This window comes from Cynocephalus volans, chromosome 11 (genome assembly GCF_027409185.1).
Source record: "Cynocephalus volans isolate mCynVol1 chromosome 11, mCynVol1.pri, whole genome shotgun sequence".
NCBI classification, from domain to species: Eukaryota; Metazoa; Chordata; class Mammalia; order Dermoptera; family Cynocephalidae; genus Cynocephalus; species Cynocephalus volans.
In genome coordinates this window covers 61126551-61142621 of record NC_084470.1, presented here as the reverse complement: position 1 = coordinate 61142621, position 16071 = coordinate 61126551, and the positions used below count along the sequence as shown (strand labels likewise).

Here is a 16071-nt window from a genome sequence, read left to right as displayed (position 1 = left end):
CCATTACTTCATTACCCCTGCGGAGCTGATAAAGGAAGAATTTTTTAGGAGAAATTGAGAAATCTAAAACGTAAAGCATGATCCATAAATGAAAAAGACTGATAAACTGGACTTCATAAAAATTAAAAACTTGTTCTATGAAAGACAGTGTTTAGTAAATGAAAAGATAAGCTAAAGACTTGTAGAAAATATTTGTAAATCATATATTCAACAAAGGACTTACATCCAGAACATATAAAGAACCCCTAAAACTCAACAATAAGGAAACACAACCCAACTGAAAATGAATAAAAGTTTTAAACTCATTTCACCAAGAAATATAAGGACGGTAAATAAGCAAATGAAAAGATACTCAACATCATTGGTCATTAGTGAAATGGAGATTAAAACCACAATGATATACAACCTCACACCTATTAGAATGGCTAAAACAAACAAACAAACAAACAATACTAGGTACTGGGTAGTATATGGAGCAACTGGAACTCTCATACCCTGTTGCTGGGACTTCAAATGGTATAGCTATTTTGGAAATCAGTTTGATAGCTTCTTTTAAAGCTAAACATATATTTAGCACAGGACTTGAAAAGCTTATTCCTAGGTATTCACCCAAGAAAATGAAAGTTTATATTCATACAAAAACCTATAAAGAAATATTTTTAGTAGTTTTATTCATAATCATCAAAAAAAGCAAATAACCTAAACATCTTTCAAATGGTGAATGAATAAACTAAATACTACTCAGCAGTAATAAAACTATGATACATGCATTAACATGGATGAACCTCTTAAAGCATTATGCTAAATGGAAGAAGACAGTCTCAAAATGCTACATTCTGCTTTATTCCATCTATATGACATTCTGGAAAAGGCACAACTATAGTGATGGAGAACAGATCAGTGTTTGCATTGGTTAAGGGCATGGGAAGGGTTTGACTACAAAGGGACAGAAACACAGAATTTTTAGGAATTTAAGAAATTCTTGACTGTGAGGGTAGTTACATGATTCTATGCATTTGCCAAAACTCATAGAACTGTAAATCAAAAATAATGAATTTTAACCTATGTAAATTTAAAAATAAATGAATAAAAATTTAAAAATTACTGTTTCCCTCTCTGCTCCTCACTGTTATAGTCACCCACTTTAAGACCACTGGCTCATCCCAGAATCACAGGGTCATGAGGGAGCTTAGTGGGGAATTGGTACAATTCCCAAGCCAATGCAGAAATTTCCTCTAGAGGCCTCCTGGGAGCTTCTGCTTGAAGACTACCAGTAAAGAGAAACTCCCCATCTCCTAAAGCAGGCTAGCTCCCAGGGGAAAGTTTTTTGCTGTTAGCAAGTAATTACTTCTATTAGCTAAACTGACTTCCCTACCACTGGCCCCTACTGGTCCTAGTACTATTTCCTGGGCTATAGATATAAAGGCAGAGGCAATCTCCTCCACCTTAGTGGCAGCAGAAGAACCACACAGGGGGACAGCCTAAAGGCACTGAGTCAGAAGCCAAGGGGCTTGCATCTCCTGGGCCCACCCCTCTGTGCAGTAATCTGTGAAATCCTGGGCTACCCTGAGCCATGAAGTCATCTGGTCTGGGATCCAGCCCTAGAAATGCCTGGACCATACAGTGGGGATCCTCTGGAGAAGGAGGACAACATGCTCCCAGGACATTCTCTTGAGTGAAACAGGGAGGTTATAGTCTCAGCCATTCTCTCCTTGATCAGAAAGTTTCCTTTCCTGATTCTTTTCTGGCCTCTAGCTTCATGAAAGAAAATCCACAAATCAATTTTGGCTAACAAATAAGGGAAAACCTTTGAACAGGATTAAAGATGTTCAAGCTATAGCCCATCCCCACTGGAACCATGGCCTGGCCATCTGAGCCACCTGCCTGAGCAGGAGTCCACACCAGAGGAGAGCAACATGAACAATGCCAGGTGTCATCTTACCTGCTTAAAGTTGCCATTTTTCCTCTGTTCCCAGTCCATCATGTCATGAAATATGGGAATCATAATATTCCGCACTTCTGGCTGTGGGACCAGTGTCACACCCAGAAAAGGACCGATCATTCCCGGAATAAAGTGAATTTTATGTTCACCTGAACAACAAAACCCAACGGATATTAGTTCATACTTGCTTTGCTCCTTCCATGGAAACTTCCCAAGTGGGTCCATAGCACACGCTATAATCTGTACTGGAAGTTTCTGAGAGCAAAGCAATTTTCCTCATATGGTTTCCTGAGATACTTCATCTCAGCTTTTCAGAGTTCATGGATAAAACTGGCCCAACCCAGTTAAAGCAAATATTCAATAGGCACAAAATTGCTTTTCCAAAAAATTTCCTGGAAGGTTCCACACAATACCTGAAAATCTTTCTGAAGTCAAGGAACAGAGTTTGCTACTCTAGAATGGATTTCTGCTATGATTGCTTCACATGGTTTATCGACAGCATTTATTTAGCAAGGAAAATCCATATACTTCTGTTTAAACACACGTACTCTCCCTGGGGAGCCCAGAGGCATTTAAGTGATAAGGATAGCTAGTCTCTAATCCAACCACCAAAGGTCTGAAGTCCATTGGCCTCTTCACTGCCTGTGCTCATGTATGCTGAAGAGGGCCTCTCCTGAGCTAGCAGGAGCCTCCTGCACAGCCCTACTCTGACAGGATGGCTTAGAGACTTTCTCTTTGTCCATCCTTAACCCCACTTTGTCTTCACGCATTTCTCATGGTAGCATTACACTTACTCAGCTCAAGGAAGTGAGTGAATACAGGTTTCCCTCTGACTAGCTTGCCAATTGGGGCATGTTCCCAGAAGCCAGGGCTAGTAGCCCTGAGGACAGTGGGACAGGACTTCTCTCTTCCTTGCAATGGTGAAACAGATTAAACCATCTTCCAGAGGTCTGCTTTCAGCCCTTCAGAGATTAAGGAGACAAACTGTGGGCCTGAACGATGATTGCTACAGCCAAGTAAAATCAGTTCTTGGACACAAGAGAATGTTACTTCCACCAAAAGCAATGAGGCAGGAATGGCTTTATCAGGAAAATCTGGCATCTTTATTTCCTCCATTTTGAAAGCCTATATAAGAAGCAAATGTCAGCCCGAGGCTGATTCTGCATATTCCAATCTTGGTACTTGGTACAGTTGCCAGTCATTGCATTCCTGAGGATTACATAGATAACTTCAGGGTTAAAATTCATATGCAAACTGTGCCGGATGCAGGGAATAACAGGACTGGAGCTGGACCTCACTCAGGGACGGTGAGGCAAGCAGGAATGCCTCACACCTTACTTGCTGCCTCTAGGTTAATGGCAGCAATGGTTAACAGAAGACTGTAAGATTTTATGACCACCATTCCTACAGCTTCAGAGCCACTAGTTCAGCAGAAAGCAGATTTCACTTGAAATCTCTGGCATCTTGACAGGCCACTCAGAACCCTACAATATCACAGGCTGGATTCCAGTCACCAGGACAACCCAAAGATTCTACCAGAAACAGTGATCTGACAAGTTTAGATTCAAAGCAATAGATATTAGAGAAGCTGTGGAAAAAAGGGAAGCCAAAAATCAATCTCACTCAGAGGCTGCAATTCCCTTCTTACATGTTCCTTCGTGCAATCAGTGTCAGGTATCTGATTGGGATGTATGAATACTAGAGACCCAAGAAGTGTTTTAATCTTTATTAAAATTAATAGCTGCCCTTGTTCATATGCTGGGTATCTCCAAGATTTATGCTTTTGAGCCTGCAACATTCAGACTTGGACTTGAAGAGCACAGAGGATCTTACAAGCATGGGTTCTCAAAAAAATTACTGGAACTATACTCTTTTTTTTTTTTCCTTTTTAATTTAGTTCTCAAAAAAGGGATTTGTGCATATGTATCACTGGGGTCTTATTTCTCAGCCAAACTCTCCTGCCAAGGACTTTATGCACATATGCTACACTATCCTTCTGAGGTGTTACGTTAAAGATGTGTAAGGATCTTTTGGGTCTACATTAACATTCATAAAGCCTGGGAGAAGTTACCCATCTTGCTAATTTCTATTTGCCTATGCAGTATGTGGAAGGAAAGAATAGTACGTAAAAACCTACCCAAATTCTGCCACATGCTGAACAGTTCATAAGCCATCATCACACGCATGTCCCCATACCTGGGAATACACAGGAGCCAGCTGTTAGTGAGAGAAGGTTCAGGAAGAGAGGGCTGCAAACCTTATGCATGCCCAGTACCTCAGCACTGTTTGTTTCTAATGTTCCCCAAAATGCTAAGCCATTTGGCTTTCAACTGAATTCTCATACTTGGTCCCTTGGGAAACTACCCAGGTGAGAACCATGTAGCCTTCTTAAGGAGCCTCTCATGGAAACATAGCCACATCTGGGTGAGTGGTAGAAGATGAACAGGAGATATCTGTCTTACTTGTCTAGAATCTTTTTCCTCTTGGCTGAAGTGATGATTTCTAGCTGAAGGCTTGGCTGATTTATGAACAGAACTGCCAGGCTAAAATAAGAATTCCACACCTAGAGAGACAGAGAAAGAGGAAACATGTGACAGCCTGAGTCCTTAACCTTGCAGAGTTATTAAATACATGCATGTAGACATAATCCATTTTATAATCTTAAGATCCCGATTTGTTTTCTTTTTAAATATCTTTGCAAACACGACTTTTTTTTCCTTTTTCTTTCTTGACTTCTTCTGAAGCCAACAGTGTCAATTTTGGACTAGAAAGCATATTCGTGGATGTCTGGCTCTGAACACCTCCAACAGAGAACTCCAAGGTCATATTCTAATCACCATCAGTCTTGGAAGCTGTTTGATACTATCAATATAGTAATAAAGCAAAAACCAGTGAGCTTAGTTTTTGGCTTTCTAGGGTTATTGCAAAGATAGTGATGGACTTCAGAAGCACCTACCTTGAAGTCAAAGTCTGTCTCTGTGAAATTCTTGTGTAGTGCAGAAGACAGGTACTGGACAGTAGTGACTATAATACTGCAGTAAGGAAACAAGGCATTGTCAGAATTAAAAGACTAACAATGTCATGTGATAGCTTAGCATGAGTTGTCTGTGACCTGTGTGTAAACTTCTTGAGTATAACTTGCTCCCATGTAAGATGTGACTATAAAGGTGATGGAGTTTGGATGTGTTGTCCCCTCTAAAACTCAGGTGGAAATTTGATCCCCAGTTTGGCAATGCTGGAAACTGATTGAGTCATGGGGGCAGATCCCTCATGAATGGATTAATGCTCTCCCTGGGGGAGGGAGGATTAATGAGTGAGTTCTTGCTCTATTAGTTCCTGCGAGAGCTCGTTGTTTAAAAAGACCCTGGCACCCTCTCTCTCTCTTGCTTCCTTTCTCGCCATGTGATTTGCTTGTACCCGCCAGCTGCCTGCCGCTTTTCTGCCATGAGTGGAAGCAGCCTGAGGCCCATGCCAGATGCAGCTGTCCCAGAATCGTAAGCCAAATACACCTCTTTTCCTTATAAATTACCCAGTCTCAGGTATTTCTGTTATAGCAACACAAAACAGACTAAAACAAAAGGAAACAGAAGATAGCATAAACTCCAGTTTTTCCTACCCCATAGTTGGCAGGACAGCACAGGATATCAGTGGGTTCTAGGTCTAACTCTGCCATTACCTGGCCTTGGTACTTTTCTCTGGGCATCAATTTACTCGCCTATAAAAGGAAGGGGGTAGGGTTTGATGGTTCTTTAAGGTTTCTTCTAGTTCAAAGAGTGATTGTAGTATTTTGGGGATCTCTGGGTAATCAACACATATTATTGATCACTTTTTAGTACTTAAGAGTATAATTTTATTATTTTACTTGATAATAGAGGTTTATAATTATGTAATTCTTGTTTTTGTCATATACCATTATTTTCATCTATAAGTCATTTGATTTAAGTCCTGGGTCTAGAATATCACTCTTAATTTTAGCCCTGGAACATGCAAGGGGTAATGGGAGGCTGCCCTGATGGAACTGGAGAGTGAAGTGGAGAGGAAGTGAAATGGGACAGGTAGGTAAGGGTTTGATTACAGAGGGCCTTGGCTGCCTGACAAAGGGACTTATATCTAACAGTGGCTTTTGTGCAGAAGAGGGACAAGGCAAAAACAGTGCACTAGACAAACTTGTCTACCAACAGAGATGGTGACAAATTTGAAGGGTAAAAGCCCTGATAAAAGAGGCTGCTCCTGCAGGATAGACTGGAGAATCTAAAGTGCTCTGAATAGAACTAAGATGTTAAAAACCAAGATGAACTCAAATGGAAAGTCCACTATTTAAGGAAATATCTCTGTAACTTTGTTTATGATTCTTCTGTATAAAACATTTGCAGTTCTGGGGGGGAAAAAAGAGAGAGAGAGAGAGAGAGAGAGAGACCTATAAAAAGAAAAAAGAGGAAAAAAAGAAAAAAAGAGAGACAGAGACCTATAAAAGGTACTTATGCTGGTACCTTGCTAATATATCTAACATAAATAATTTCACAACATTCTATATAATGTCAACATAAAAGACAGATCAGTGGGAGGAGGCAGCGGGCTACAGAGTGAAGGCCAAGTAGCCTTCTCCTCAGTAGAGGGAAACCAAATGAGCCAGCCCCTTACCACATGTATCAATCATCTGGTTTGCCAAGAGGAAGCACAGGCTAGAAAAATAAATGGGCAAGCAGATTAGGATCAGCCTTAGACTGAATTCCATGTTAGCAGTCAGAAGTGGTGAGAGCCTTGCACCAGGTCTCAGGTAGGTAATGGGCAGTAGCTTTGGGAGGCAAGCACCGTCTGGCAGACAACACAACTTAAATTGAGGGGAAGGTTTGGGACAACTAAAGCTATAGAGCAGCAGAGGCCAATAGGCCACAGAGCAGGACTTCCTCAAGGAGAAACCTTTCTCTGACTATTACATTTCACATCCTTAACATTTCCTTTTCTATCCTTACTATGCTGTCATATTCCAGGCACTCAGACTCAATTTTTGAATTATCTCTGATTCTTTCCTCTCCTCGTTCTTATGGTCAATGGCCAAGTCCTACTGATTGTGTGTTCAAGCATTTTACCCATTCGCCCTCTCCTCTCTGTTCCCATGGCCTTAGCCTTCACCTCTGTCTTGTTCTCTCTTTATCTCTCCCAAATGCACACACTCTCCTTAGTCTGAACACAGCTTTGTGAATGCTGGTGCAAAGCCTTCCATACTCACTTGCTTGTGAGCAGTCTCATCACCATCCAGTCTCGAGGGAAGACACTCATCTTCATCAGGTTCCGGAACACACAGAAAATCTTCAGCAGGAATTCCTGGCCATAAAGGAAAAGCTGGCATGAGATATCACCATCACCACCACCACCACAGCATGCATTTCCTCAGTAGGCCCTTCCTGATTATGAGAATGGGTGGGACCAGTGGGTTAGATTCTGGTTCCCTCTGTGAGTTGGTTCTCTCTTAGAAGGCTACATGGAGTGAGTTCTGGGCACTTTCACAGGTCATATGGGAGCAAACCCTAACTGGACAGAACAGAGGGAGCTCTACACCATTCTATATACCCACGGTGCCCCAAATCCAAAAGCAAAGGAAATACTAGGGTACAGTCAAACTGGTGTCTGATGCAGTCCATGGGTCTCATTCTTGGGGGCATGGCCCCTGAGCACTTGATTGTAAGAGCATACTTTTTTTGGATATTAAGAACACATTAATTAGAGAAGCACTTTAGGAATGGCAGAGTAAAGACCTCTGAAAATCTGCTCCTCCATGAAAGCAATGAGGTGGTTAACCAAAGGCTTGCAACAATCTGAGGAGTCTTTATTCAAGAAAAATAGATGAATCCTAGTAACAACAGTAAGCTTTGGTGCATTTTAACTCACTCTACTCCTATCCCTTCTCTCTCCTCACCTCCATGGCAGCCTTGAAACAAGTAGCTGTGGAACTACATCAGTTGTAAAAACCAGCAGCCTAGCAGCTAATGGAAGGGACAGAATGATTTTTGGAGCTCCTAAAAAAGCCCCATCCCCACAGAATTATTATTTAACGTCCCAGCTGCATAAAGCAGCCATATCAATGGGGGAAAATAAGAGAATGGCCAAAAAATTTCAAGGATAATCTGGGAAATGAAATATCTATAGGGGCTTTGAAAAGCTCTGACATATTCCTGGGAATCTAGAAGACCACACACATGTGCAGGGCTGTGCACATTCCCAGGAAAACCTGAGAAGCTGTAATCTCTCACCTCTGGCTGACTCTGAGGCTCTGTGTAAGAAGGAAGTGAAGGCTAAGACATAGTTTTAAACTGCTGGAGCAATAAAGGAGAACTGCAACACACACACATACACACGCACAGAGCACCTAAGAAAAGTGTGGAGACTTATTGATTTAAGGCATTTAGGAAAATCTCTGTCCAGTTATTAGCTGATCATTAATATAACTGAATGAAGTCTTCAGTGGCTGCAAACAATAAAGAATAGAGATATTAAAGAACGAGTCCAGGAAAGTCGCTAAAGAAACAAACAAGAAAAAACAATAAAAAGCAACAACAAGTTCTAGAAGTGTGTGGGTGGGGGGGAGAGTAGCTTTGATTTCCAGAGTTGCCATATTACTTAAAATGTGTGGTTTTTAACAAAAATTTATAAGACATAAAAAGAACTAGGAAAGTATGTACCACATACTGGAAAAAAGAAGTCAATAGAAACTTTCCCTGAGGTAGCTCAAATGTTGGACTTACTAGAAAATGACTTTAAGACAGCAGTTATAAATACATTCAAAGAACTGAAGGAAATCATGCCTAAAGAATTAAAGAAAAGCCTAAGAACGATGTCTTACCAAATAGAGAATATCAATAAAAAAGACAGAAATTATTTTAAAAGTATCAAATAGAAATTCTGGAGTTGAAAAGTATAATAACTAAAATGAAAAATTCACTACAGGGGTTAAACAGCAGATTTGAGCTAGCAGAAGAAAGATTCAGAAATGTGAAGACAGGTTAACTGAGATTATCTAGTCAGAGAAACAGAAAGAGAAAAGGATGGAGAAAAATGAACAGAGCCTCAGAAACCTGTGGACGTCATTAAGCATCCAAATATACACATATTGGGGGCCGAGCCCGTGGCGCACTTGGGAGAGTGCGGCGCTGGGAGCGCGGCGATGCTCCTGCCGCGGGTTCGGATCCTATATAGGAATGGCGGGTGCACTCACTGGCTGAGTGCCGGTCACAAAAAAAAAAGGCAAAAAAAACCCACCAAAAACAAAAACAAAAACAAATATACACATATTGGGAGTGCCAGAAAGACAGAATAGAGAGAGAAATAATATTTGAAGAAATAATGGCCAAAACTTACCAAATTTGATTTAAAAAAATGTTTAATCTACACATCCAAGGAGCTCAGTGAACTCCAAATGGGATAAAATCAAAGAGATCCACATATGGACACATCAAAATCAAACTGTCAAAGCCAAAACCAAAGAAAATCTTGAAAGCAACAAGAGAAAAATGACTCATCATGTACAAATGATCTTCAATAAGATTAACAAGATTATCAGCAGATATAATGGAGGACAGAGGCAGAATATTAAAAGTGCTGAAAGAAAAACTGTCAACCAAGAACCCTATATCTAGCAAAACTATAATTCAAAAACGAAGAAGAAATTAAGACAGTCTCAGATAAACGAAAACTGAGAGAATACACTATCTTTAGATTTGCACTATAAAAAAATACTACTGAGAGTCCCTCAGAATTAAATAAAATGGCATTAGACAGTAACTTGAATCCATGTGAAGAAATAAAGAGCACACACAAAGGTGTGCTGATGAAATTATATAAAGACGTAATTTGTATGGCAATAATAATATAAAGAAGTGGGGAAGGAACAGAGCTATAATGGAGCAAAGTTTTTGTATGCTATTCAAACTAAACTAGTATTAATCCAAACTAGGTTGTTTTAGGTTAAGACATTAATTGTAATTCCCAGGTCAACCACTATGAAAATAACTTGAAAAATATTTTTATATATATACACCATAAAAAATGTAAATATTAAAATGTCATACTAAGAATATTTAACACAAAAGAAGGCAGTAATGGAAACACAGAGAAACAAAGGTTATATAAGGCCTACATAAAACAAATAGCAAAATGGCAGGATCCTACCTTATGGGTAATTACAGTAAATGTAAATGGATTAAACATTACAATCAAAAGGCAGAGTTGGGAGGAATGAATTTGAAAAAATAATCTAACTATGTCTCCAAGGTACACACTTGAGATTCAAAGACACAAATACACTGAAAGTAAAAGGATAAAAAACATATGCCACGAAAATAGTATCCAAAAGAGAAGTGTGTGGTTAAACTAGCATCAGATATTATAGACTTTAAGATAAAAATTACTACTAGAGACAAAGAAGGACATTTTATAATAATAAAAGAGCCCATCTGTCTGGAAAACATAATTATAAACATATATGCACCTAAAAACAGAGTCCAAAAATACATGAAGCAAAAACTGACAGAATGGAAAGTAAAAGTAGACAATTCAACAATAGTTGAAGATTTCAATATACAACTTCCAGTAATGTAAGAACTAGATAGAGATCAGCAAGGAAACAGAAAACTTGAACAATATTAAAAACTAACTAGACCTAACAGACATGTATAGAACACTCTACCTAACAATAGCGGAACAGACATATTCTTCTCAAATGCACACAGAAAAATATAGGCATTCTCTTCTCTAGGATGGACCATGTTAGGCAAACCTCAATAAATTTAAAAGAACTGAAATCATACAAAGTATGTTTTCCAACCACTATGGGAGCAAAAAGACAATAACAGAAGCAAATTTGGGAAAATAAAAACTATGTGGAATTAAACAGCAGACTCCCAAATAATCGATGGGTCAAAGGAGAAATCACAAGGGAAATTAGAAAATACTTTGAGACTAATAAAAGTGAAAACACAACACACCAAAATTTATGGGATAAAAGTAAAAACAGTGCTTAGAGGAAAATTTATAGCTGTAAGTGCTTATATAAAAAAGAAGAGAAGGGACACGTTGGAGTTCCAGTCAAGATGGCTGTACAGACGGTCCCCAGCATCACTCTCTCCCACAAATCAACCAATTTACAACTATAAGAATAACAACAGCCAAGCTGGGGCTGCTGGAGCTCAGGGAAAGAGGAGGAGAGACCTACCGAGTCCATGAAGGGGGAGAAGCCACGATGAGAGAAAGAAAAAAACTGCCCCAGGTGTTTCGGGCCATGGCCACTTTAAGGCTGGAACAGCTGCGCACATGGAGCAGGAGCCGGCAGAAGCCACAGCTGTGACCTTTGAATGGAGTTGCTTGGAGGAAGCAGGGGAGAAGAGGGCCTTGGTGGCCCCCAGGACAACAAGACCACTAATAGAGTTCCCACAGACCCACACAGGAGCAAGGAGCCAGAACAGCTGAAAAAGGGGAGACATTCAGAGGCCAGTGAGTCATGGCATGGGACCGGCGCAGGGCCCATCCCATGGGAAGTATTTGGAGCATGGGCAGTGGGGGAGACAGGACCCCCGGGAGAACAATGGGACACAGCAAGGACAACCAATCTGCCCCCCAATCAGCGCAGGACCACTCATAGGAGACTGGTCAGGAATGCAGAACTGCATGGGGTGCAGTTTGATGAAAAGACTGAGGCCCAGATCAGAGTTTCTACACAACCCAGGTGCACCCAGTCTCTGGAGAGCTGGAAGTACATATAAGGTCAACCATTAAACCCTGAGCTGCACAAAAAGTCTTCTTTAGGGAAACAGCAGCAAAGCAGCAATTTAGCTCAACAACACAGCTCAAGTACTAGTTCCCACAGGAAGTTCCCCCATTTTAGAAGTAAGCAAAGGACAAAAAATTAGTTCTGGCCCAGGCATACCACCAGTGCCTTGGGGCCACCAGGGGACCTGAGGCATGGATCTGTGGACCAGACCACCCACCCACAACCACAAACACTGCCAGTGCCTTTGGGTCTGCCCAGGGACCTAAGGCTTGGATCTGGGGACCAGCTCCACTCCCATACCTAGGCACGCTGTCAGCACCTCAGGGCCCCACCCAGGGGCCCAGGGCATTGAACCGGTGACTGGACACTCCCTGCCCACAACCAGGCACACCACCAGTGCCTCAAGGGCCCCACCTGGGGGCCCAGGGCATCAAGCTGGGGACTGGACACCCCTGCCCACAACCAAGCACACTACCAGTGCCTCAGGGGCTTACCCGGGCACCTGGGGTATGGAGCCAAGGACTGGACCTCCCCACAACCAGGCACACCACCAGCACTAAGGAGCATGCGAAAAACATCACCTCCATGTGGGTGGCCCACCACAGCCACCACAGTAACCATGGCTGTCACAAAAGTGGCTAGACATCACAACCACCACGCAGATGGCCCACCAGCCACTGTAGTGCATTGACACAAGGAGAATCACCAGCAAAGACCAAGAAAAGAATAGGATGTCTCTCTCCACAAAGCCTATTCCAGAGTGACAGAAGATGCATCTGCTCTATGATAACATCGGGGGACCTGAACACACCTTTCATCATTGGACAGATCATCGAGGCAACAAATAAACAGAGTAACCATTATCATTTCAGAGGGAGAGAAGAAATCTAGGGTTATCAGTGGTGGGAGGGGGGAGGGAGAGGGGGATGGGGAGAGATTGGACAAGGGGCATAAAGAATAAGTACAATTTGTAACAATATACATACTAGTAATATTGATTTGATCAACGTATGTCAACATCAAATCCCCAAAATATGTATAATCAATTATGATTCAATAAAAAAATTTTAAAAAGAAAAAAAAGAAGAAATATCTCAAATCAATAACCTACCTTCCAGCTTAAGAAACTAAGAGTAAAATAAATCTAAAGCAAACAAAAGAAAGAAAATGATAAAAATTAGAACACAAATAAATGAAATAAAGAATAGAAAAAAAATGAAACTTAAAGTTGGTTCTTTGAAAAGATCAAAAAAATTGAGAAAAGTTCAGTTAGGCTGACCAAGAAAAAAAAAGAGAAAGGACTTAAATGGTTAAAATTAGGGACAAAATAAGGGACATCATTACCACTGTTACAGAGCTAAAAAGGATTACAAGGTTCTACTATGAATAAATGCATGCCAACAAATTACACAACATAGACGAAATGAACAAATTCTTAGAAAGTTACAAACTACCAAAACTCATTCAAGAAAAAAATAGGAAATCTGAATAGACCTATTACAAGTGAAGAGAGAGAATTTAATTAAAAGGCTTCCCACAAAAAAAAAAAATTCCAGGACTATCTGGCTTCACTGGTGAATTCTGTCAAATGTTTAAAGAAGAATTAATACCAATATCTGTCTTTTTTATTATATCTACTTTCAGTGTGAAGGGAGAGTCTTATTGTGGTTTTGATTTGAATTTCCCTAATGACTAATTGATGCTGAATATCTTTTCTTATGCTTAACTGGCTATGTGTGTTTATGTGCTTTCTTCTTTGGAGAAACGTCCTTTCATCTTTTTGATAATAGACAATCTAACAGGTGTGAGAAGATATGTCACTGTAGTTTTAATTTGCATTTCTCTGAGAATTAGAGATGTTGAGCATTTTAATAATTTTGTTGGCCATTTGTATGTCTTCCTTTGAGAAATGTCTACTCAATTCCTTTGCCTTTTTTTTTAAGGGAATTTATTTTTTAATGAACACGCATTGATTGTACATATTTATGGAGTATGTTATAATTTTTTAAAATTAATATTATTTTTTTCATTCTATGATGTTGTTGTGGAGCAGCTGGGAGGGAGGGTGAGAGAGGAAAGGGGAAGGAAATTGGATGGGAGGAGGAGGAAGAGGGGTGGGATTGAGGCCTGTGGCATCCCCCTCATTCCCACAGGGGAGACCAGGGGGCTTCCAGCAGTGGCTTGGTCACTGCAGGGCTGGGTGCAGATGTCAGAGGGGTGTAACAAAAGCCCTCACCCCCCACCATCCCAGCTTGGGAATCCGTTGCCCTTCTTGCTGCAGCTCGGTGGTGGTTGCTAGGCTGGTTGCAGGTGTCGGGGTGTGTGTGGCCGAGGCCCTTTACCCCCCACCACCCCAGCTTGGGAAAGCCTGGGGTGCTTCCTGCAGTGGCTCGGTAGTTGTCACTGTTTTGCCCACTTTCAAAATAGCATTGTTTTCTTGCTATCGAATAGTTTGAGGTTCTTATATATTTTGTATATTAGCCCCTTATCTAATATATGACTTACAAATATTTTCTCCCAATCTGTGTGTTGTCTCTTCACTCTACTGTTCCTTTGCTGTGCAGAATCTTTTTAGTTTAATGTAATCCCGTTTGTCTATTTTTGCTTTTGTTGCCCTTGCTTTTGGGATCATTTCCATGAAATCACCACCCAGACCAATGTAATGGAGATTTCTCCCTATGTTTTCTCCTATAGTTGCAGGCCTTATGTTAAAATCATTAATCCATTCTGAGTTGATTCTTGTACAAGGGGTAAGATGAGGATTGATTTTCATTCTTCTGTATGTGGATATAGTTTTCCCTACACCATTTATTGAAGAGACGTCCTTTCCCCATTGTGTGTCGTTGGCACCTTTGTTGAAAATCAATTGACTGTAGATATCCGGGTTTATTTCTGGGCTCTCTATCCTATTCCACTGGTCAATGTGTCTTTTTTTTTTTTTTAAATGCCAGTACCATGCTGTTTTGATTACTATAGGCTTCGTAATATATTTTGAAATCTGGTAATGTGATGCCTCCAGTTTTGTTCTTTTGAGTCAAGATTGCTTTGGCTATTAGGGGTCTTTTGTGGTTCCATACAAATTTTGGGTTTTTTTTTTTCTATTTTTGTGAAGAATGACATTGGACTTTTGACAGAGATTGCACTGAATCTGTACATTGCTTTGGGTAGTACAAACATTTTAGTAATACTAATTGTTCCAAGCCATGAACACAGCATATCTTTCCATTTATTTGTGTCATCTTCATTTTTCTTCATCAATGTTTTATAGTTTTCAACATGCAGGTCTTTCACTTCCTTGGTCAAACTTACTAAGTTTTTTTTAAAAAATACTATTTTAAAAGGGATTGTTTTCTTAATTTCTTTTTCAGGTTGTTCATTGTTCATGTATAGAGATGTTACTGATTTTTGTATGTTGATTTTGTACCTGCAACTTTACTGAATTCGTTTACATTTCTAACAGTTTTTGTGTTTTTTTTGGTGTAGTCTTTAGAATTTTCTATATAAGATCATGTTGTCAGCAAACAGACAATTTGACTTCATCCTTTACTATTTGGTGCCTTTCATTTCTTTCTCTTGCCTAATTGCTCTGGCTGGACTTTCGGTACTATACTCAACACAAGTGGTGAGATTGGGCAGCCTTGACTTGTTCCTGATCTTACAGAAAAAGCTTTCAACTTTTCACCATTCAGTATGATGTTGGCTGTGGGCTTGTCATATAACAGCCTTTACTGAGTTGAGGAACATTGCTTCTTTACCTAATTTTTGAGAGTTTTTACCATGAAAGGATGGTGAATTTTGTCACATATTTTTTCTGCATCCATTGAGGTAATCATTTGGTTTTTAATCCTTCATTCTGTTAATATGGTGAGTTACATTTATTGATTTGTGAATGTTGGGCCAACCTTGCACCCCAGGGACAAATCCCACTTGATTGCAGTGAATGTTTTTAATGCACTGTTGAATACAATTTGCTAGTATTTTGTTGAGGATTTTTACATCTATGTTCATCAGTGACAGTGGCCTGTACTTGTCTTGTAATGGTCTTTGTCTGGCTTTGGTATCAGGGTAATGCTTACCTCATAAAATGAGTTTGGAAGTACTTCCTCCTCTTCAATTTTCTGGAAGAGTTTGAGAAGTATTGGTATTAGTTCTTCTTTGAATGTCTGGCAGAATTCAGCTGTAATACCACCTGTTACTGGGCTTTTTTCATTTTTGATGGGAGACTTTTAATTAATTACTGATTCAATCTCCTTACTCATTTCTGGTCTGTTCCGCTTTCCAATTTGTTTGTGATTCAGTCTTGGTAGGTTATATGCTTCTAGGAATGCATCCATTTCTTCTATGTTGTCCAATTTGTTGGAATAAT

The 16071-nt window shown here is 40.1% G+C and overlaps 1 protein-coding gene across 1 annotated transcript in view; it reads right to left on the bottom strand.

Moving 5' to 3' along the window:
- The window catches only part of DOCK3 (dedicator of cytokinesis 3), a 390304-nt gene that overhangs the window by 43994 nt on the left and 330239 nt on the right, over window positions 1–16071 (bottom strand). Inside the window, exons 28-32 of the mRNA XM_063113398.1 lie at window positions 7173–7267; window positions 4899–4974; window positions 4405–4505; window positions 4080–4138; window positions 1943–2091 (exon numbers count right to left, since the gene is read on the bottom strand). Of these exons, the coding sequence (XP_062969468.1) occupies window positions 1943–2091; window positions 4080–4138; window positions 4405–4505; window positions 4899–4974; window positions 7173–7267 (480 nt within the window). The remainder of the gene's footprint in view (window positions 1–1942; window positions 2092–4079; window positions 4139–4404; window positions 4506–4898; window positions 4975–7172; window positions 7268–16071) is intronic.